The sequence below is a fragment of the Amblyraja radiata genome, chromosome 3, assembly GCF_010909765.2.
Source record: "Amblyraja radiata isolate CabotCenter1 chromosome 3, sAmbRad1.1.pri, whole genome shotgun sequence".
Lineage (NCBI taxonomy): Eukaryota > Metazoa > Chordata > Chondrichthyes > Rajiformes > Rajidae > Amblyraja > Amblyraja radiata.
In genome coordinates, this window is record NC_045958.1 from 21,183,104 (window position 1) to 21,207,282 (window position 24,179).

The 24,179-nt window shown below is 39.5% G+C and overlaps 1 protein-coding gene across 1 annotated transcript in view; it reads left to right on the forward strand.

Annotated features, from left to right (window-relative positions):
* The window catches only part of ythdc2 (YTH domain containing 2), a 93,958-nt gene that overhangs the window by 42,879 nt on the left and 26,900 nt on the right, over positions 1-24,179 (forward strand). Inside the window, 12 exon segments of the mRNA XM_033017441.1 lie at positions 714-801; positions 888-968; positions 1,056-1,138; positions 2,666-2,771; positions 3,082-3,201; positions 3,282-3,554; positions 4,406-4,532; positions 8,126-8,331; positions 9,175-9,370; positions 11,848-11,957; positions 17,325-17,623; positions 23,227-23,389. Of these exon segments, the coding sequence (XP_032873332.1) occupies positions 714-801; positions 888-968; positions 1,056-1,138; positions 2,666-2,771; positions 3,082-3,201; positions 3,282-3,554; positions 4,406-4,532; positions 8,126-8,331; positions 9,175-9,370; positions 11,848-11,957; positions 17,325-17,623; positions 23,227-23,389 (1,852 nt within the window).

Genomic DNA, 24,179 nt, shown 5'->3' on the forward strand with positions numbered 1-24,179 from the left:
CCATGCCCTGTAGTTTTAGACTCCCGCACCCTGGTGCTTGTTTTGTTCCCGGGTTATTGTACTTGCCACCCTTTGATCTGGTATTGATCCAAAATGGAAACTTGGTGATTGCAATTACTGTTATGAAGCTGGATATGGTGGCACAATATTTGTGAATTATATGGAGTGCTAGTCTTTTAAGTTACGATACTTTGTTGCGTTCAGGTACAGTACTACAGTGTGAATATGGTCAGATGCACCCTGCACAGTCTGTGTGGCTGGGAGAGGTGCATGTGTATGTGCCTGGTACATTCTGCTGAGGTAGACAATGAGTTTTATTTTTCAGGGAATGAACAGTGTCTGTGATTTCCCAAATGCAACAATATGATGCAGTTGCAGATCTCTTGGAAAATATTTTTTGATTCTTGATTTTTACAGCCTGGAATGAGCCAATTGTAAATTATTTGCTGGGCAGTGTGTGCCACTGTCAGTGCTGTTCTTTTGACCCTACTTCTTGAAGCACAGTCTCTCAGTACCAGGTTGATGCTTTGAACTTTTAAACTGTTAGCCCTATAAAAGCACAATAAACTTAATTATACTTGTTTTTACAAATGCACAACAGTAAAATATGTATTCTTGAATCATGTTCTAATGGTCTGATGTGAAAATTTCCTCCTAGTGAAGAACATAATGCAAATAAAGATCTAAGTTATACAGTAAACCTATCGTCTTAGATTACAGGTTTTCATGCTTCATTCTAACATGCAGACATCTGACCAAAAGAAGGTGTTAAAAAACCTACCTACTGGAATTCGTAAAATAGTAAGTTCAAAGTTATTTGAAACAAAGTGACTAATTTAATATCTCTACTTCCTTCACTTGCGAATAATTAATCTGTTTTATTTCAGATTCTTTCCACAAATATTGCAGAGACAAGCATTACTGTCAATGATGTGGTATTTGTCATTGATTCTGGGAAAGTAAAAGAGGTAAGCCTTAGTCAACATAAGTCAATGTTTTCAATAGAGTGAAGAACTCAGAAGCACTTCATTGTTTCAATTTCACTTTTGTTCCAGAAATCATTTGATGCACTAAACTCTGTCACAATGCTAAAAATGGTGTGGATTTCTAAGGCGAGTGCTGTCCAAAGAAAGGGAAGGTATAATGATCACTTCGTTTTTTTGATTTAAAATTAATTTCTGATAAAGTTTAAAAAAAAAATATGCTTAATAGCCACACATTTACACAGCAATGTGACCAGTTGCCCTAAAAAAATAGGACAGGTTGAAGATCAGCCTGTTAACGCCCTTTTAATTTTCTCCCATCCATGTGTTGTGTTTGGAAGGAATGCCATCAAAACAAAACCTACTCGCCAATAATTTATTAATTCTTAATTCTTGTTCTGCCAAAGACACTCATACCTAAACGTTATTGTAACCTTGAACCAGATATGGATATAACAACAGAATATTGGAAAGAGGCAATATATTGATATTTTAAGGCTGCATTTGAATAAATACTGAAATAAGGAGCTCTTGCAAAACTGAAATTTGAGCATCAGAAAGGAAACTGATCAGTGGAAGACATTACAGCTGACACAAGGGAAGTTGGTTGTCATCAAATGAGCTTCCTCGGGAAACGATCCTTAGTATAGCCATTTTCAGCTCCTTAATGATCTTGTCTTCAGCACCCCTTTCTGCCACTGGATTCCAAACTTTCTGACAGACCACAATCAGTGAGGTTAGGTGACACGCATCCTCCACAATAATTCTCAATACCATTGCCCCGCAAGGATGTGTTTTCAGTCCCTACTATTACTCCACATACACTCACGTCTGTGCGGTTAATTTGAGCTCGAACTCCATCAACAAGTTTGCAGATGACACCACTGTGGTTGGTGGGATCACAAACAATGACGACACAGAATACACCAAGGGGATAGAGAACTTAGTAACATGGTGTCAAGACAACTTCTCCCTCAATGTCAGCATGATGAGGGAGCTAGTCATTGAATTCTTGAAGCATGGTGGAGTACCCACCCCCCAATCAGAATCAATGGTGCCGAAGTGGAAATGGTTCAGACCTTCAAGTTCCTTGGCATAAATATTACCAACAATCTATTGTGGGTCAACCATATTGAAAAGACAGCCAATAAAGCACCCCAGTGCTTCTACTTCCTGAAGAGACTGAGGAAATTTGGCATGTCTCCAATGACTGACATCTTCTGTAGATTGTAGAATCTGTAGCACCAGAGAAAGCATACTGTCGGGTTGGTTTGGGAACAGCTCCACCCAAGACCGCAACACACATCAGAGAGTTGTTGATGTAGCCCAGCCCATCACACAGACCAGACATCCCACTATTGACTCCATCTACACTTCATACTGCCTCGGTAAAGCAGCCAACCTATCAAAGACTTACCCTACCCCTGTCAATCCTTCTCCCTGATTCTCCAGCAGAAGGTACAGAAAGTGCATGCTACCAATCTCAGGAATGGCTTCTTACCCTCTCTTATCAAGCTTCTGAACGATCTTTCCATAAGCTAGGGTACTATCAGAATTACTCTGAATAATTTTGTTTTTTATATTTTTTTGAACTATGCCATTTTGTGGAATGTTAAATTCTTCTAAATTTTCCTGGATTATATTTTCATTTAACAATATGATATTCCTGTGCATTTTTGTAGGGCAGGTCGTTGTCGACCAGGAATTAGTTTTCACCTATTTAGTAGACTGCGGTTTCAAAATCTTCTAGAGTTTCAGATTCCCGAATTGCTACGAATGCCACTGCAGGTGTGAATTTGATTTATTAATTCTTTAATACTTTATTCTAATGCATTAGTTTAATTATTGTACCATGGTTATTTGTGAATGTGTACCATGGTTATTTGTGAAATTAAAAAAAATATCCTTCTGTCAGAATAATTCAATTAGGAGTAGATGTGCATTGAATAATGTATTTTCTATTCATTGAGTTTGTGTACACATTAAAAGTGTTATTATGACTCAGGAAAGATTACTATCTGTTAAAGGACATAATAAAGCTGATCATTCTAAATCATGGTTGTGTGATTTAATTAATTTTCATTTTGTTTTTCCATAGGAACTTTGTTTACATACCAAACTGTTAGCTCCAATTAATTGCCCCATTGCCGACTTCCTTGCAAAAGCACCAGAACCCCCACCATCACTTATAGTTAGAAATGCTGTTCAAATGCTCAAGGTATGAAATATTTATCATAATGAAAATAAAATATTACAAAACACAGTAGAAACACATTGATGTATTGCTTTTCATTCTAGACTATAGATGCCATGGACAGCTGGGAAGATCTGACAGAGCTTGGTTACCACTTGGCAGATCTTCCTGTGGAACCCCATCTGGGAAAAATGGTTCTTTGTGCTGTAGTGTTAAAGTGCCTTGATCCTATTCTCACTATTGCCTGTACTTTGGCTTATCGAGATCCATTTGTCCTGCCAATGCAACCTTCACAAAAGCGCGCTTCCATGTTGTGTAGAAAGCGCTTTGCTGCAGGAACATTCAGTGATCACATGGCTCTTTTAAGAGCTTTCCAGGTGAGCTTTTCCAATTTATTCTGTGATACTTTTATCTTGGAATTGCAATCTGGAGTTCAAAATCTTTCAATGATGCCTACTTTAAAATATGCCGACAATATCTATTTATTTATTTTACTAAGTTGCATTCAGAGTCTGAATTTTCGTTCATTCTTGACGCATGGGCAATATTGGCAAGCTGCTTGATTTGTGCACTGATAGGGTTACTGGGTCATTTCAAATTGAAGTTGAAGTTAAGTCATATCAATATAGAACTGAAATACAATTCAGACTGAGAAAGGAAGGCATGTTTCTGTTCCTAAAGAATCCAAACAAATCTCGGGTTTTGGAACACTCATAATTCTGTGCCCAGCTTTTGTTTTTATTGCCATATAAAAAAAAATAATTCTCAATCATCTTAGTTGGCATGGACAACTTGGATCAAAGGTCCTGTTTCTGTGCTGTATAACTCTCTTTGACTATAATTGTCATGCAATTGACATTAATTTGAATATTAATCTTAGCCTTTGGATTAGATCCAGCAACATCAAAGCACCATTGTATCTTTTATGTACAATTCCAGAAGAAACATTTCCTTCAATTTCTGTAAGGAACATTTCTTAGGTTAATATTATACCGAATGTGATAACAATACGAATGAGTGAATTTGTTTTTTGCTTGCAACTGTTCCCATTGTGAATTAATCACACTATTAGCTTCAAATATTTGTCTTTCCTGCCGTGATACTCAGAAAATCCATCAAAAATTGTTGCTGAATTGAGAAATAAAAAAATAAATTAAACGTTAAAGATGTTAAATAATTTGATTTGTGTGCTTCATTATTCATTTTAAATTCAATTTTTTTTTGCTAGGCTTGGCAAAAGGCTCGCAGTGATGGATGGGAGAGAGCATTCTGTGAAAAGAATTTCCTTTCTCAAGCTACGATGGAAATCATTATTGGCATGAGGACACAGGTAAGTCCATTGTAGAGGAGACAAGGCAAAACCAGGAGGCAGCTCGAATGCCAGTGTAACATCACTCCCTGACGAGCTCAATGCGTTTTACGCACGCTTTGACAGGGAGAATACTGATGTGCCTTCCCGATCCCCCATTCGCTGTGATGGCATTTCAGTCTCAGTCACAGAGGCCGATGTCAGGAAATCCTTCAGAGGGGTGAACCCCCGAAAAGCACCTGGACCTGATGGTATACCCGGCCGTGTTCTAAAAACCTGTGCGGACCAACTGGCGGGAGTTTTTACGGACATTTTCAACCTCTCACTTCTGAGGTCTGAGGTCCCCACCTGCTTTAAAAGGGCATCAATTATACCGGTGCCCAAGAAGAGTAAGGTGACGTGCCTCAATGACTATCGACCAGTAGCACTAACGCCGGTGGTGATGAAGTGCTTTGAGAGGTTGATCATGGAGCAAATCAACTCCTACATCGACAAAAACCTGGACCCACTGCAGTTCGCATACCGCCACAACAGATCAACGGTGGATGCGATCTCGCTGGCCCTCCACTCCGCACTGGACCACTTGGACAACAAAAACTCATATGTCAGGCTGTTATTCATTGATTACAGCTCGGCATTTAACACAATCATCCCCTCCAAACTGGTTACCAAACTCGCAGAACTGGGTCTCTGCGCATCCCTCTGCAACTGGATCCTCGACTTCCTCGTCCACAGACCACAGTCTGTTCGTATTGGTGGAAATGTGTCAGCCTCAATAACAATCAGCACGGGAGCACCTCAAGGCTGCGTGCTCAGCCCCCTGCTGTACTCACTCTATACCCATGACTGCGTAGCGAACCACAGTGCGAACTCCATCATCAAGTTCGCTGACGACACCACTATTGTGGGGCGTATCACTGATGGGGATGAGTCAGAGTACAGAAGAGAGATCGAGCAACTGTCCATATGGTGCCAGCGCAATAACCTGGCCCTCAACACCAGCAAAACCAAGGAACTGATTGTGGACTTTGGCAGGAGTAGGAGGGGGACCCACAGCCCCATTTATATCAACGGGTCGATGGTTGAAAGGGTCAAGAACTTCAAATTCCTGGGGGTGCACATCTCTGAAGATCTTTCCTGGTCCGAGAACACTAACGCAATTATCAAAAAAGCTCATCAGCGCCTCTACTTCCTGAGAAGATTACGGAGAGTCGGATTGTCCAGGAAGACTCTCTCTAACTTCTACAGGTGCACAGTCGAGAGCATGCTGACCGGTTGCATCGTGGCTTGGTTCGGAAATTTGAGCGCCCTGGAGAGGAAAAGACTACAAAAAGTCGTAAACACTGCCCAGTCCATCATCGGCTCTGACCTTCCTTCCATCGAGGGGATTTATCGCAGTCGCTGCCTCAAAAAGGCTGGCAGTATCATCAAGGACCCTCACCATCCTGGCCACACACTCATCTCCCTGCTACCTTCAGGTAGAAGGTACAGGAGCCTGAAGACTGCAACAACCAGGTTCAGGAATAGCTACTTCCCCACAGCCGTCAGGCTATTAAACCTGGCTCGGACAAAACTCTGATTATTAGCAACCACTTTCTGTTATTTGCACTACCAGTTTATTTATTCATGTGTGTATATATTTATATCATGGTATATGGACACATTTATCTGTTTTGTAGTAAATGCCTACTATTTTCTGTGTGCTTAAGCAAAGCAAGAATTTCATTGTCCTATACAGGGACACATGACAATAAACTCACTTGAACTTGAACTTGATTAAAGCATGCTCAAATGTATTAACCTGTGGTCTGCAACCAGCTGAACAAAGAGCATATGTTAATAGCTGAAAAACAAACTATCTGTTGATCACCTTTGCATCTCATAGCTGTTTTTTCTTCTTCTTTGTATTCTAATGGTTGCTCACTTACACCACTTCTATTCCCAGGATATGTTCCCATGATCTAAAAAATAATTTTCTAGAAAACATCCAGTTGAAATAAATAGATACGTACATAAGTGTCTTAAATGTAAAATTTATTTTCATATTTGTAGAAATTCCATAGAAAACATTTTTATTTTCTATAAGTATCTACTTCAGACGATACAGATTTTCTTTAAAAGCTGCAAAACCAAAGTAACATTTGAATTCTTTCTGCCTTTACTTTCCATTGTCGTTGTACATGTACTTAAATTCATTGTTGGGAGATGTAATGATGCCGGACTTTCAAGAAGTCCTTAAAACTCTCATAAATTCCTTCTCACCCCCACAGCTGCTAACAACTTTTACCATTCCTTCCCCATCGCATCCCAAATGTATCAAATGTCAATACAATTTCAACTATACCACTTGAAGTTAAATTGACCAAAAATGGATATAAAAATCGAATTACTATATGTTTTATTTTGTGTTCAATATATGAAAAAATGTCTGCAAATTATGTGCAATGTACAGTGCCTGATAATGTGAATATTTAGTTTAAATAACATTTAAAAATGTTTTTATTTACGTAAAATAAACCTCAGTGCTCCTTTAAATATTACACTTTTCATCTTTTATCCATCACACTTGACAATATACTTACTGTTTGGCTCAATGGACATTAATTTCAATATTGACCTGAATCTCTGCAAGTGCATAATTCATAAACAATCACAGAAAGGAATATGGGGAGAGAAGGGCATAGAACAAAAATGTGAAAACTACAGAAGTAAAACTTTGCTTTAATTCCTTGTATTATCTTCTCGCTAAATGCCTTCACAGTTGTAGTAATTTGACAATACCACAGATCCCTGAAAGTTTTGGTGAATGTGAATGTTCAAAACTCGGGCACATAACTGCTGTGCCGAATGGTCATCATTCAATTCTTAGCCACACCTTGTACAAATGGAGATTTTTCAGTGGCAGTTTGAAGATGATTATATCATGTTTCACTAACTGGTTTGAGTAACCTTTGTAGTTTCTGTCAGGAGATGGATTATTGTGAAAATAAATGTCATTAGCTTTCAAATAACAAAAAAAAAACTAAAGACTTAAACTTGACCTTAATCCCTACTATAATTGTTCCCCTATATAAGCCTTCACAATTGCGTCAACCTGTCAATAACACAAATCCCTTTAAGCTGTGTCGGATGTAAATGCAGAAAACTCATGGGTTGTACCAGGTTCAAAGTCGTCTTGTTGAGTCTCATTGTAACTCGTTTTCACCTAGCACTCAGCTAACAATGGCCGGTTTCCTTTACCATCGTTGCTTTTTTTGCATATCTTTCATTCATTTATTCTATATCTCCCTATCACGGTCTATAACAAACTTAATTATTTTCTCTTTCCCCTGACTCAGTCTGAAGAAGGGTCTACTCGAAACATCACTTATTCTTTTTCTCCAGAGATGCTGTCTGACCCGCTGCGTTACTCCAAATGTTTGTGTCCATCTTCAGTTTCAACCAACATCTGCAGTTCTCCTACACAAACAGTTTCAATACATCCTTAAGGCTATTCATCCTTAATGGTTTCAAGTGAACATTGCCCAGTTCTCTGTAATTTTAGTGTATCATTTCAATTGTAAATATTGCATTCCAGTTTGACTTGATTGTTATCTAATCCCATTTTTATCCTTTAACCATTTTAATATTCTTCTCAAGGTTTTGTAAGGGCACGAGGTGGCGGTGACATTCGAGATGTGAACACAAACTCAGAGAATTGGGCTGTGGTGAAAGCTGCATTAGTTGCAGGGATGTACCCAAATCTCATCCATGTTGATCGAGAGAATTTAATGTTGACTGGATCTAAAGAGAAAAAAGTCAGATTTCACCCGACCTCAGTTCTTAGCCAACCACAATACAAGAAGGTGGGCCTTGTGCTTTTTTGCCATGTGACTATTTTCAACATCTATTAAAACTGGGATTTTTTTTAAACTCTGGAATCGCAAACAGTGAAGATAGTTATCAAGAATTACAATGGGATTTTGATCAGTTGGGCAAGTGGGCTGAGCAATGGCAAATGGAGCCTGAGCTATAGGAAAAGGTTGGACAGACTAGGATTTATACACCTCTATAAGTTCAGTTCTCAGGAGTTGAGAGGTGATCTTGTAGAGAAGTATAAAATCATGAGGGGAATTGATGGGGTGGAAACAGTCTTTTTCCAAGGGCAGGGGAATCAAGAACTAGGGGACAGTTTAAGATAAAAGGGGAAGATTTTAATAAGTTCCTGAGGGGCAACTTTTTCACACAGAGGGCAATGGGTATATGTAATCTGCCAGATGAAGTAGTTGAGGCAGTCACTATAAAAAACATTTAACAGACCTTTGCACAAGTACATGGATAAGAAAGCTTTTAGAGGTAAATGGACCAGGCCTGCGAAATGGGACTAGCTTGGAAGGTCGGCATGAATTGGGGCAAAGGGCAGGGGAATGGCTCTGTGACTCTGACACTATAGTTGCTAAATAACATTGTGATTTGACCACTGTATCCAAATATATGCAGTATTTATTTATTTATTTTTTTCTTCTCAAAGTAGACTGGATTTTAATTTGGAATTGCATAAATATCAGAAGGTAAAACTTTTAAAGGGCTATATTAGAGGAACCTGGACAGTGGTAGAAGTGTTGATTAGAGTAACAGCATGACTATCATTCTTCATTTTGTGCTATAACAAATCTATGATTCTAATAGCAAACTTAATTTTGCACCAGATTCCACCAGCAAATGGACAAGCTGTGGCTGTTCAAGCACTGCCCACTGACTGGCTTATTTATGATGAAATGATGAGAGCACACAGAATTGCTAATATACGGTGCTGTTCTGCTGTGACTCCAATCTCTGTGGCCTTATTTGGTGGTCCAGCTAGACTATCAAGCAGTGCATTACAAGAGCCATCGTCCCCTCGAGGTAACACATACAGTGAGTCAAAATTACTTTTTAATACATTTTCGGTATAGAAAATATAATCTCTACGTTTAAAAAAAAATCTCCTAACATAATTTGGAGAACAAATAAAATTTGTTTGAAGCCAGCTTTATGAGCCCTATGCAATATGTTTTGTAGATAAACATTACAAACAAATGATTTATTTCCTTCATTAAACTTCTCTGCTTCCAAACTAAGAGTAATTGAAGTCAAGAAAGCAGCACAGGTTGCAAATGAATTGAATTTAGTTTGCATGTAAGGAGATCAATGATGGATAAAATTGATTAAGCGGTAAGTACACATTATTCATGTAAAGTGGATAAAGAAGCAATAAGATTACTCAATGGTGTTGAAGTACCTAATGAATATGTGGTTAGATAAATTAATATTAGCTGCTTGTTTTCCCTCATCTATAAATACCTTGAGATTTCCTTCAGGTCTTCCCAGTGGGGTGCAATTAAAAGCTTGCACAGCTAAAAGCAGGAATGTACTGGAAGGAATCAAAAATACAAATCTACTTTGTAATTTAAAGGGTATAGTATTCAGTATACTGTGTAGCTTCAGCAAGCTTCAGTATAATGTAATAGCTTAAAGAGGAAAATGTGTTTCAGTATTGTAACTCTTCAATCAGATTCAGGTTATAATCAATTTAGGGGAGACATTTAGTGTAGATTATTGCTTGACAAATTAGTTACAAATGTACACTATGAAATTTTGGTTTGCAAGTTTAAATCATTGAATAAGTCTTTCTTTCTTTCCATAATTCAATTAAAAAATCATTAAATGATTAACCATGGACTTCTGCTTATGTGATAATATAGAGATGATGTGTAGTGTATTGCTCATCTTTCTGAGATCCTGCTAACATGGAAATGTTTTAATGGGATTGAGTAAATATTCTGTTGATTCTAACTTTTAGGTTTCATAATTTTAAGAATAAAGTGGATTAAGACATTGGGTTGGTTCTCGCTATTGTGAGAAATCACTACCTAGCTGTGGTGTCATAAGAGTGGTGTTTCATGCTTCTGCGATGTGATGCAAATCTGGATCATCTGAAACAAAACAGATGATGGAAGAATTCAGCCAGGCATTGTTTTGGGTCAACATTTGCATGCTCGCATTCAAGTAGCACATCATTGTTGTCTGGAAATATGTGATATATTCAGATATAAATTCACGTCATAGGAGTAGAATTGGGTTATTTGGCCTATAAAGTCTACTCTGCCTTTTTATCTTTCTCTCTTAATCATATTTTCCTGCCTTCTCCCCATGACCTTTGACACCCTTACTAATCAAATACATGTCATTCTCCACTTTAAATATACTCAAAGACATGGCCTCCACAGATTCACCACTCATCAGCTCCTTTCTAACGGTATGCCCTTTTATTTTGAGGCTGTGCCCTCCAGACCTGGACTCTCCCATTGTGGAAACTTCCTCTCCACATCCACTCTATCCAGGCCTTTCATAATACATTATTCCATGAGATTCGCCCCTCATCCTTCAAAACACCAACGGATGCAGGCCCAGAGCCGTCAAACGCTCATCAAATGTGAACCCAATCATCCCTGGGATCATTCTCGTAAACCTCATCTATAACACCCACATATCCCTCCTCAGATATGGGACGTTACTCAAATATTAAATCTTATTAGGCCTTATAAATCCGCAGCATGACATTCCTGAATTTACATTCTAGTCCTCACGAAATGAATGCTAACATTGCATTTGCCTTCCTTACTGCCAATTCAACCTTCAAATTAACCTTTTAGGAATCGTGCACCAGGACTGCCATGTCTATCTGCACCTTTGATTTCTGAATCCTCTCTCAATTTTGAAAATATGCCTTTATTCCTACTACCAAAGTGCATGACCACACACTTTGCTATGCTGTATTCCATCTGCCACTACTTTGCCCATTCCCCTAACCTGTCCAAGTGCTTCTGCAGACTCCCTGCTTCCTCTACATTACTCGCCCCTCCACCTATCTTCATATAATCTGCAAAGTTGGCCACAAAGTTATCAATTCCGTCTTCCAAATTATTAATATACAACATGAAAAGTAACAGACCCAACACTGACCCCTGCAGAACACCACTTGTCACCAGCAGAAACCAGAAAATGCCCCCTTCATTCCCACTCTTTACCTTCTGCCATTCAGCCAACCTTCAAACCATGCTAGTATCTTCCCTCTAATACCATGGGCTTTCATCTTGTTCAGCAACCTCACGTGCGACACTTTATCAAAGGCCTTCCGATAATCCTAGTCGGTCTTCTGAAAATCCAAGTAATTGTCATTTTAGATTTGTGCTCATAGCATGAACATGGTGCGTTCACTGAATCAAAACTGCCATTTGACTAACATCTCTTCATCTTAAATTTGAATTGTGTAAGCTTAATTCACGCAGCAATTTTTTACAAAAGCCAAATCAAAACTTTTCTACCAATATCATATGCAGTAGATGGCATCGCCAATGACAGCAGTGACAGTGAAATGGAGGACAAATCCACTTCCAAGATGGCAACTTTGAAGCTGGAGGAGTGGCTGAATTTTAGAATAGATCCAGAAGTAAGTAATTTCTGAATATCTTTTTGTTGATTTTACCGGTTGTTTGATTGGCATGCAAACATGCCAACCTGATATTGGAGCATGTACTACCAGTATAACATCACCTTTCAAGATATTAATCTGATTTAACTTTTTATATAACTAAATATGCAATCTAAAAACCCAATGTGCTCAGAATTTTAGAAACTGAAATGCCAAGACTCAGTTAATTTTAGTGTAAAAAACCAACAGGGTGTCGGAGAGATCATGCTTGCACCTTAAAAGTCAATGATACTGAGCAACTTGTTGAAGCTGAAGAGTGATACGTCTCAGGGCCTTTTTGGACTTCATTTTATAGCCTTAAAAGAAGTGGCTACTGAGATACAGTGCCCTCCATAATGTTTGGGACAGACCCATCATTTATTTATTTGTCTCTGTCGTCCACAATTTGGGATTTGTAATAGAAAATATCACATGTGGTTAAAGAGCACATTGTCAGATTTTACTAAAGGGTATTTTTATACATTTTGGTTTCATCATGTAGAAATTACAGCTGTGTTTATACATACTCCCCCCATTTCAGGGCACCATAATGTTTGGGACACATGGCTTCACAGGTGTTTGTAATTGTTCAGGTGTGTTTAATTGCCTCCTTAATGCAGGTATAAGAGAACTCTCAGCACCTAGTCTTTCCTCCAGTCTTTCCATCACCTTTGGAAACTTTTATTGCTGTTTATCAACATGGGGACCAAAGTTGTGCCAATTAAGGTAAAGAAGCCATTATGAGACTGAGAAACAAGAATAAAACTATTAGCGACATCAGCCAAACCTTAGGTTTACCAAAATCAACTGTTTGGAACATCGTTAAGAAGAAATAGAGTACTTGTGAGCTTACTAATCGCAAAGGGACTGGCAATCCAAGGAAGACCTCCACAGCTGATGATAAGAATTCTCTCCATAATAAAGTAAACCCCCCAAACATCTGTCCGACAGATCAGAAATACTCTTCAGAAGTCAGGTGTGGATTTGTCAATGACCACTGTCCGCAGAAGACTTCATGAACAGATCTACAGAGGCTACACTGCAAGATGCAAACCATTTGTTAGCCGCAAAAATAGGATGGCCGGGTAACAGTTTGCCAAGAAATACTTGAAAAAGCGACCACAGTTTTGGAAAAAGGTCTTCTGGACAGATGAGATGAAAATTAACATATCAGGGTGATTGCAAGTGGAAAATATGGAGGAGAGAAGGAACTGCTCAAGATCCAAAGCATGCCACCTCATCTGTGAAACGTGGTGGGGGTGTTATGGCCTGGGCATGTATGGCTGCTGAAGGTACTGGCTCACTTATCTTCATTGATGATACAACTGCTGATCGTAGTAGCATAATGAATTCTGAAGTGTATAGACACATCCTATCTGCTCAAGTTCAAACAAATGCCTCAAATCTCTTTGGCCGGCAGTTCATTCTACAGCAAGAGAATGATCCCAAACATACTGCTAATGCAACAAAGGAGTTTTTCAAAGCTAAAAAATGGTAAATTCTTGAATGGCCAAGTCAATCACCCGATCTGAACCCAATTGAGCATGCCTTTTATATGCTGAAGAGAAAACTGAAGTAGACTATCCCCCAAAACAAGCATAAGCTAAAGATGGCTGCAACACAGGCCTGGTAGAGCATCACCAGAGAAGGCACCCAGCAACTGGTGATGTCCATGAATTGCAGACTTCAAGCAGTCATTGTATGCAAAGAATATGCAACAAAATACTAAACATGACTACTTTAATTCACATAACATTGCTGTGTCCCAAACATTGTGGTGCCCGGAAATGGTGTCAGGTAGTCAACTAACACAAACTCCCTGGTAAAGAAGGCACAACAATGACTTTACTTCCAAGGATCACTGAGGAAAGTCAACTTGCCACAACAGCTGCTAGTGTCTGTCTTCCTCCAATAACCTGGATATTCTGATGCTGCACCTTATCAAATATCTTCATGGCCCGACATGTTTATCATAAAAACCTAAGTGATAGGAGTAGAATTAGGCCATCAAGGCTACAATACAATACCGTTTATTTGTCATTTGAACCTCACATGAAGTTCAAACGAATTTTGGTTTCTGCAGTCATACAAGAAAAGAACCAAGACACACACCAACACAACTTACACAAACATCCATCACAGTGAATCTCCTCCTCACTGTGATGGAAGGCAAAGTCTTGTCTCTCCCCTGCTCTCCATTCCTCTCCCGAAGTCAAAATCAAAGCCCCCGGCGGGCGCTAGCAAGTCCCACGGCCACTTAAAGCCGCACCGGGCGATGTAAGGCCCTGCTCCGGGTCCCGATGGTGGAGCCCCCGGCGGGCGCTAGCAAGTCCGCGGCCATTTAAAGCCGCGCCGGACGATGTAAGGCCCCGCTCCAGGTCACTCTCAACCCCACAATTCGAACGGGAGAAGTCGCCGTTGCTGGTGCCCCGCAAAGCAGTCTCCCACCGGGGACCTGCGAGCTCCCGGTGTCACTATCCACCGGAGTCGGGTCGTAGCAGCGCGCCACCGCAGCTCTCCATGCTCCTAAGCTGGCCAGCTCCACGATGGTAGGTCCGCTGCTCCGCAGGCTCCGTAACTTGAGCTGTCGTTCCGGTTGGAGGCCGCTCCACGGTGCTAGGCCCCAACGGCAACGGAGACCCGACAGGGAAAAGGTCGGGTCCCCGTACAGGGAAGAGATTTAAAAGTTTCCCCCCCGCCCCCCACACATTCACAGTCAAAAACCCACCACAAACTGTACACTCAACAGGACAATAAAATAAAAAGAGATAGACGGACTGCCGAGACCGCTGCGACGTCGGTTTCGCCGCCAACCCATTCTCCACCACCTTTCGGTCATTGCTGATCTATCTCTCCTTCCTAACCCCATTCTCCTGCCTTCTCCCCATGACTTCTGACACCCGTACTATTTATCCTACGTCCATCTTTAAAGAACACTCAAACCTGATTTATTTTCACAAAACCGTGATGACTTTGCTCAGGGGTAATATTTCTAATAAGATTACCTTTGATAAGGTGCAGCATCAGAATATCCAGGTTATTGAAGAAGATAGAAGCTCATGGTGTAGAAGACTGGCTGATTAACAGGAAACAAGAGAGTAGGCGTAAATAGATCTTTTCTGGTTAGCAAAATGTAAACATGGCTTGGTGCTGCTGTCTCAACTGTTTACAATTTGTGGCAGTAGAAGCACACTGTAGTATATGGTGTGACTATGTATACATACATTTCAAAGGGCTTATGGTAGAGAGATCATGGACCATGGATTTGATTCTTGCTGCTCTTGCACTGAGATTGAACCATTGTGCCTTTTCTGTAACTCTAATGGTATAATGCTATATTCAGCACCATGGTATTTTTCTCTTTGCGCTAGCTGTAGTACTTGCGTATGGCTTGATTGTACTCGTGTATAGTATGATTTGACTAAATAGCACACAAACTTACGTTTTTCACTGTATCTCGGTGGATGTGACAAAAATAAACCAACGCCAATACCAAAGGATGTGATCATTTCAAATTAATAAAAACTCGTCTTAGAAACATCTGACAAATAAAACTGTACCCTCAGAGCTAATAGTGAATAGGAAGACAATGCAATTTATGTATGTAATTTAAATAAGACTTTTTTTTTAAAGTTCTTCAGATGCATGTCTTGACATCAGCATTATTCAAGCATGGTACTAAACCTAAAATCCAATTTGTGTTTTTGATTCAGTGAGATAAAGCAAAACCAACTTAACTCCTTCATTATTTTATATCAACTACATAAAATGTGCACACATTCCTAAGTGCTAAATTTCCATGAAATGTGATAAGATTAAAATTGAAATGGAATTACACTATATATTAGGAAGGAACCATAAGGAGAGGGATAGGGGAGAAACTCAAATTATCATTTATTTCGGGTTTTCCTGCTGCTCTCAACAGCCGAATAGATTTTCTTTTATTGGTAGTGGTTTATTATCGTCAAGTGTCCCGCGATACTGTGCAAAACTTTATTTTGCATGCTATCCAGGTTGATCATTCCACGCATGAGTGTAATCATACCATAGTGCAAAAAGGAAACGGAGAACAGAATATAGTGTTACAGCTACAGTGAACATGCCGATAAAATAAAAGTGCAAGGGTCACAACAAGGTAGGTTGAGGAGCTGGAAATACAGCCTTAGCATATGAGTGGTCCATTCACGGGAAAGAGGCTGTTCTTGAGTGGTGGTTGGTGCTTCCGAGCTTTTGTACCTTCTTCCTGACAGGAGAAGGAAGAGTGTGAGTGGTCCTTGATTGTGTTGGCTGCTTTCTTTAAACAGCATATAGTATAGAAGGAGTAAATGGTGGGAGTAGTTTATAATGTGATGTCTGGCTGTCCATTTAGAAGGGAATTGCTGCACGAGGCTGGGCAATACAATATTGAATATGCAAAAAAGTATAATTCTTTTGAAGTAATCTGTAATATTTCAAAGTCTGAGCCAAGACATAATGGATAGGTTTTAGACGAGACAATATTGTGAACCAGTGTTCGTGACTGCTAATATTATGACATATATATACTTGTCATCTAAATATCATCCTCATACCATTTTTCAGAGGTTAACAAGATAAAGAGACAATAAGAGATTTCTGGCACAGGAATGCTATTACAGTACACTTTCATTGAAATTTCATTTTAAACCCAATCGTTTATAGTGAACTAGTAATTATGCACTTTTTAAATTAACATGTACAAAAACATAATCTTAAATAAAGCTAATTGATGAAAGCTTTTAAAGACTAATTGTAAATAACTACAATAAATCTGTGTTGCACATAATTTTATTATTATGTGAATCCCCTCAAACTCTGCCCCAGATCCCATTCTTAATATGTAGGAAGGAATTATTCCCTTGTCACCCATTCCTTCTCTCCAGCTGACTAGTCTGAAGAAGGGTCTCGACCTGAAACGTCACCCATTCCATCTCTCCAGGTTTGTCTATATCTCTTGTTTCCCTTTTTCCTAACTAGTTTGAAGAAGGGTCTCGACCCAAAACGTCACCCATTCCTTCTCTCCAGAGATACTGCCTGTCCCACGGAGTTACTCCAGTTTTTTGTGGTTATCCCATTCTTAATGTTAGAGTCTCACTCATTTAGAGGCACAGTTCTGGTACACTATCGAGGATAATAAATGGCTTTGCCAGTGATGGTCAATTTACCACAAAAACAATGCATTCCTAAAATGTCATAAGTAATCCTTTAGTTGTACAGCCCTTTGAGATGATTTGTGGACCAAATAAATAGCTAGTAAAATAAAAATGCATTAACTTTTACTGTTTTTCTGTCTTTCCTAATGGGTGTTACATTTAATTTTGCTTGTAGGCAGCTAGTCTTATCTTGCAGTTACGACAGAAATGGCATAGTCTGTTCCTGAGACGAATGCGTGCTCCATCAAAACCTTGGACTCAGGTAGATGAAGCAACTATCAGGGCAATCATTGGAGTCCTTAGCAGTGAAGAGCAAGCAGCGGGACTGCAACAACCATCAGGGATTGGACAAAGACCAAGGCCAATGTCTTCAGAAGAGCTTCCAGTCTCCTCGTCTTGGAGGTCAAACAGTAGGAAGAGCTCAGCAGAAGCAGAGTTTTCTGATGATTCTTCCAGTGTGGAATTTAGAGAAAGGTAGTATGTCAACAATACTGTACAATAAAATAAGCAACAATAGATTTTAAAAAATATATCGAATCTTAAATGTACTGAATCAAAACTGCACACTGTTCACATTTTGTCTGCAGCCAACTGATTCACCTTAATAAATGAGTAAATATTCACTAAGAGTATCAGATATACACCTAAACAAATCTAATAAGCTAAATAGTGCAACAGTTGTCAGAATGAAAGTAATTCACCTATTGTATGCAGGATGTTGAACCCTTTAAATAGGTATGTTGCAAAACTTACCTTAAGCGTCGCTGCAGATCTGTCCCAGCCCGTGTGTGTGATTATGGCGCCGTTTAGAGGGGGGCGGGTTTAAAACACGATTTTCCCTAGGCTGTTCAAATCGAGCTTGTTCAGCCTACCTCAGTTGCTAACGAAAAATCGCTTGAAGTTTCGCTCGCTGGAGCTATTTTTACATTTTACGGGTTTATTTAATTATAGTAAGTTAAAAATTAACCTCTAAACCCGCGACCGCCGACAACGGGTCGGATCTCATACAGGGGACAACGGAAGGTAGGTGGTTTATATTTACATTAAAAAACGCTTCTTAAGATCCCTTTATACAAAGTTTTATGTTGCGAATAGCCCCATTATACCCCGCGGTATTTTTCTGGGCATTTGAGGGCACAAATCTACCGCAATGTGAACGTTCTAAACCAGCGTGTTCCACAGGATCCCACTCGACAGCTGATTTAAATGGCCATTAATTTACAGCAATTGAACACTAAATTCCTTCCATTTGGCCTATAAATTAATGTAAATGAGATTTAAAAATCATGTTTTATTGTGAATTCTTTGTGAATATTATTTAAAAAGTTAATCATTTCTTAAGAAATGGATAGATGTTTAGATCTAGTAATTGAAGTTTGGAATTAGCTACAATTTGGTAACTAACTAATTATATGCTTTAATTTCAGGTCATCCAAGTAAGATTATTTTATATTTGTTTCAGAATGCTTCAATCTATGATAACTGAAAATTTCATTCAGTTCTCTTAATTTTTAAGAAAGTTACGGGCTTTTGACTCCTCGATCACAGCTTTTTCGTTATGTCCATAGAAAATCAATAGGGAACAAGATGCTAATTTTCGATTATGAAAATGGCCATAACTTTTTAAATACTTGAGATATGAAAGCGAACTAGGTGTCAAATTAAACTTCTTTTTATGCTTTATCTGATGGGATAAATTGCAGACTTGATTTTTTAAATCTCAAAAATGTAACATTGCTACTTTAAAATAGTAATTAGATGATTTGTACATTATTCTTCACAAGCATTCTGTCAATTTTCAAATACATCTTTTACAATTGGTAAGATTGTAAATATGCATTTAACTTTTTAAATACTTGAGATATGAAAGCGAATTAGGTGTCAAATTAAACTTATTTTTATGCTTTATCTGATGGGATAAATTGCAGACTTGATTTTTTAAATCTCAAAAATGTAACATTGCTACTTTAAAATGGTAATTAGATGATTTGTACATTATTCTTCACAAGCATTCTGTCAATTTTCAAATACATCTTTTACAATTGGTAAGATTGTAAATATGCATTGTAAATTTCATCACTTTATGAACTGATGACAATAAAAACTGTATTTTCCTGCATTTTTTTATCAGCTTTGAAACAAAACAGTGTAATAAGTAGCAAAACCAAAGGCCAACACAAAGCAAGAACATGGGAGAAGGCCCCAACAACCTGCTTTGCCATTGAACAAGATCATGGTTGATCTGACTCCAACCTTTTGCCCTCCCATTTTTGCTTGATAGCCTTTAGAAGACCTTTTCACGACCTCTGTCAAAATATATTTAAAGAGTTTGTTTCCACTATCCTTTCCAGTAGAGAATTTCAAAGCCTTGAGAGAAAACAATTCCTCCAATCTCTCTTACATGGGCAACCACATATTTTATAAACCGAGATTCCTAGTTATAGATTCTGCCACAGCAGGAAACATAATGTTCCCATCTACACTCATTCATAGTGTCGGAAACAGGCCCTTTGACAGAACTTACACATGCCGACCAAAATGCTTTATCTACATGAGTCCCACCTGCCTGTGTTTAGCCCATATCCCTCTAAACCTTTCCTATCCATGTACTTGACCAAATGTATGTAAATGTTGTTATAATACCTGCCTCATCTACCTCCTCTGGCAATTCATATACCATCGTCTGTGTAAAATAAGTTGTTCCTCGGGTTCCTATTAAATCTTTTCCCTCTCACCTTAAAACCATGTCTCCTGATTCTTGATTCCCCAACTCTGGGTAAAGGACTGTGCATTTACTCTATCTATTTCTATCATGATCTTATACACCTCTATAAGATCACCCCTCATCTTCCTGCACTCCAAGGAATAAAGTCCCAGCCTGCCCAACTTCTCCCTTCAGCACAGGCCCTCAAATCCTGCCAATCTCTTCAACTCCTCATTGTCCCAAGGAATTGTCCCCTCCGCTTTCAAAACTGCTGCTGTCACACCAATCTTAAAGAAACCTGGTCTTGATCCCTCCTCTCTCATTAACTACCGCCCAATCTCAAACCTCCCCTTTCTTTCAAAAACCCTGGAGCGTATCGTTGCGTCACAACTTCATTCCCACCTCCTTGCGTATAACCTACTTGAACCCCTCCAATCTGGCTTTCGCCCCCTCCATAGCACAGAAACTGCTCTCCTCAAAGTCCTCAACGACCTCCTCACCTCTGCTGACACTGGCTCCCTCAACATCCTCATCCTCCTCGACCTGAGCGCAGCCTTTGATACAGTGAACCATAACATCCTGCTCACCAGACTCAAAGACCTCGGCATTGAAGGTTCTGCACTCAGCTGGCTCTGTTCCTACCTTTCCAACAGATCCCACTTCATCTCTCTCCATAACCACACCTCTGCTACAGCCACAGTCACTCAAGGCGTTCCCCAAGGCTCCGTACTCGGCCCCCTCCGCTTCATCATCTACATCCTCCCCCTTGGTCAGATACTCCGCCACTTCAACCTGGACTTCCACTGTTACGCTGATGACACCCAGATCTACCTCAGCACCAAATCCCCCCACAACCCCCCCCCTCTCCCATATCAACTCCTGTTTGTCAGCTATAAAAACCTGGATGCAACATAACTTCCTCAAACTCAACAGCGATAAAACAGAATTCCTCCTCATAGGCTCCAAATCCACACTCAGCAAAATCAATAACCCCACTCTCACCATCGACGGCACCACTGTCTCCCCATCTCCCCAGGCCCGCAACCTTGGCGTGATCTTTGATTCCACCCTCTCCCTTGAGCCTCACATCCGCCATGTCATTAAAACCTCCTTCTTTCACCTCCGCAACATCGCCAAACGCAGACCCTCTCTCACACCTCCCGCTGCTGAAAGACTCATCCATGCCTTCATCTCCTCCCGACTGGACTACTGCAACTCACTTCTCCTTGGCATCAGCTCCACCTACATCAACCGACTCCAACTGGTCCAGAACGCAGCCGCCCGACTCATCACCCACACCAAATCCTGGCATCACATCACTCCAGTCCTCAAACAACTTCACTGGCTTCCCATCTCCCACCGGATCACCTACAAAATCCTGGTCCTCACCTACAAAGCCCTCCACCATCCCCATATCTCACTGACCTCCTCTCCCCCTACCAACCCTCACGGTCCCTCAGATCCACTTCAGCCGGTCTCCTCTCCATCCACAAGTCCAACCTCCGCAGTTTTGGGGTCAGAGCCTTCTCCAGGGCAGCTCCCAGGCTCTGGAACTCCCTCCCCCAACTGATCCGCAATTCCGTGTCCCTCACCATCTTCCAGTCCGGCCTCAAGACCCATCTCTTCACCTCTGCCTATCCTTAGCCCCACGTCCCCCTCCCTTTTTTTTTATCTGTGTTTGAATTGCCTCATATTGTGTTTTAAATTGAATTATGTCTTTAATTTGTGTACTAATCATGTCTCTACTATTTATTTCATTCCCCTTACATGTTTTTCCTCTACTTGCTAAATTTTTGTAAGGTGTCCTTGCGACTCTTGAAAGGCGCCCATAAATAAAATGTATTATTATTATTATTATTATAATTATTATTAACATCCTCGTAAATCTCTGCATTCTTTACAGCAGGGTGACGAAAATCGAACACAATGCACCAAATGCACTCACCAATGTCTTGTACAACTGTTACATAACATCCCTACTTCTGTACTCAATTCCCTGATTGACGAAAGCCAATGTACGAAAAGCCTTCTTGACCCTATCTACCCGTGACGCCACTTTCAGAGAACTATGTACCTGTACCCCTAGAGCCTTCTGTTCAACAATTTTTCCCAAGGCCTTGCTATTCATTGCGATGGTCCTGCCTTGGTTTAACTTCCCAAAATTCAACTTCTTGTACTTATCTGCATGAAACTCCATTAACCATTCCTCAGTCCACTTGTCTGACTGATCAAGATCCTCCTGGAATTTTTGATAACCATCTTTGCTATCTAAGATACTACCCACTATAGTGTCACCTGCAAACTTACTATTCATGCCTTATCCATTATCATCCAAATTGTTGATATAAACCACAATTCCTGAGGATTCTGGCCATAATGGTGCAATTTCTTCATCAAAAGTGAATGTACAACATATTAATTCTCCAGTTTCTAAAGGTGTAGTGTATTGTATGTATTGTTCTTTATATTTATATTAAAAAAACACAATTCACTATGTTGCTGTGTCAATGTCAATTGCTGGTAATATAGAGTTATAGAGTGATACAGTGTGGAAACAGGCCCTTCGGCCCAACTTGCCCACATCGGTCAACATGTCCCAGCTACACTAGTCCCACCTGCCTGTGTTTGGTCTAATTCCTTCCAAACTTGGCCTATCCATGTACCTGTCTAACTGCCTCTTAAATGTTGGGATAGTTCCAGCCTCAACTAACTCCTCTGGCAGCTTGTTCCATACGCCCACCATCCTTTGTGTGAAAAAGTTACCCCTCAGATTCCTGTTAAATTTTTTCCCCTTCACCTTGAACCTATGTCCTCTGGTCCTAGATTCACCTACTCTGGGCAAGCGACTCTGTGCATCTACCCAATCTATTCCTCTTATGAATGTATACACCTCTATAAGATCACCCCTCATCCTCTTGCACTCCAGGGAATAGAGACCCAGCCTACTCAACCTCTCCCTATAGCTCAGACTCTTTTGTCATGGCAACATCCATGGAAATCTTCTCTGTACCCTTTCCAGCATGACAACATCTTTCCTATAACATGGTGCCCAGAACTGAACACAATACTCTATATGCGGTCTCACCAACGTCTAAAACAATTGCAACATGACCTCCCAATATACTGGACAGTTATCCCTTAATACAAAAAGGAATCGATTAAATTTTCAGAGGTGATGGAATTAGGATTTTGTCATACAAAATGTGATCACTGGAGCAGTCCAGCTGTATTGGATGTCAGAAACAGCTGTCCTAATTCCCTTTACACTGTCATTGCTCTATACCTATTAAAGTGTGGTTTAAACATTTAAAAACTTGATATTGATTTATTTAATTAAAACAAAAGACATAAATCAGAAATTTAATTGTTATAGGGTTCAGTTGAAGCCACAGCAGCAGCAAAGATATAAGGAGAGGGGCTTTCTTCATCCAAAGAGAAGTTCTGATGACCGATCAGATCAGTCATCAGTTAAATCAACAGACAGCAGTAACTATCCCAGTCCCTGTGCCAGTCCATCTCCACCACCTTCAGGCAAGGTAAGTATGTTTTAGAAATGTACCCTTCCATTGCATAATCCTTCCATTTGACATGTCTCCTACAAACCCAATTTAATCCTTTTCTACTTCCTTTACAAATGAATAATTTCTTATGAATTTGTTCTTCCAAATTAGTGATTTTTTTTAAATCAACATGGCCTCAGGTTTTATCCCATTGCATAACGCTCCCTTTGATTTCTTTATATAGCCTTAAATTGAAATTCCATTTAAATATTCAGTAATTACTCAGTCAAACTTCAAGACTTAATTAAGATGTGACCATTTTTTTTATGACAGCTGAAATAATTCTAAACATGGCATATGAGATATACAGTAAAATAAATTGTTTCATTTATCTTTGAAGTATATGAATCTATAATGAAAGAAAAATCATTATTTGTTGCTGCAATTAACCATCATGAAAACAAATGAATTTTGCTCTATTTGAGAAGTTGCAAGTTTAGTATGGCCTGTGGCACTTTCAGAGTATTAAATTATTGATTTATATAGTTTGAATCCTTGGGACATTCAGATGTGTATCATAGCCTCTGAAGTATTTTTGAAACGAACCTTTGTCAAGAAATATAAATGCTGGTAATTGTGTTTAGAGGTATAAGGCAAACTACATGTAGATTGCTTTACAGTTTTTGTTATTGGACTAACTTACCACTTATTTAAGGGGCTCCATAATTTAAGAGGCTATCTCTTCATTTATTGTTGTTGCCACTCTTCTTGAATCCAAGGAGCCTTAAAAAACATTTGGATGGATATATGGTTATGCAGAGGATGG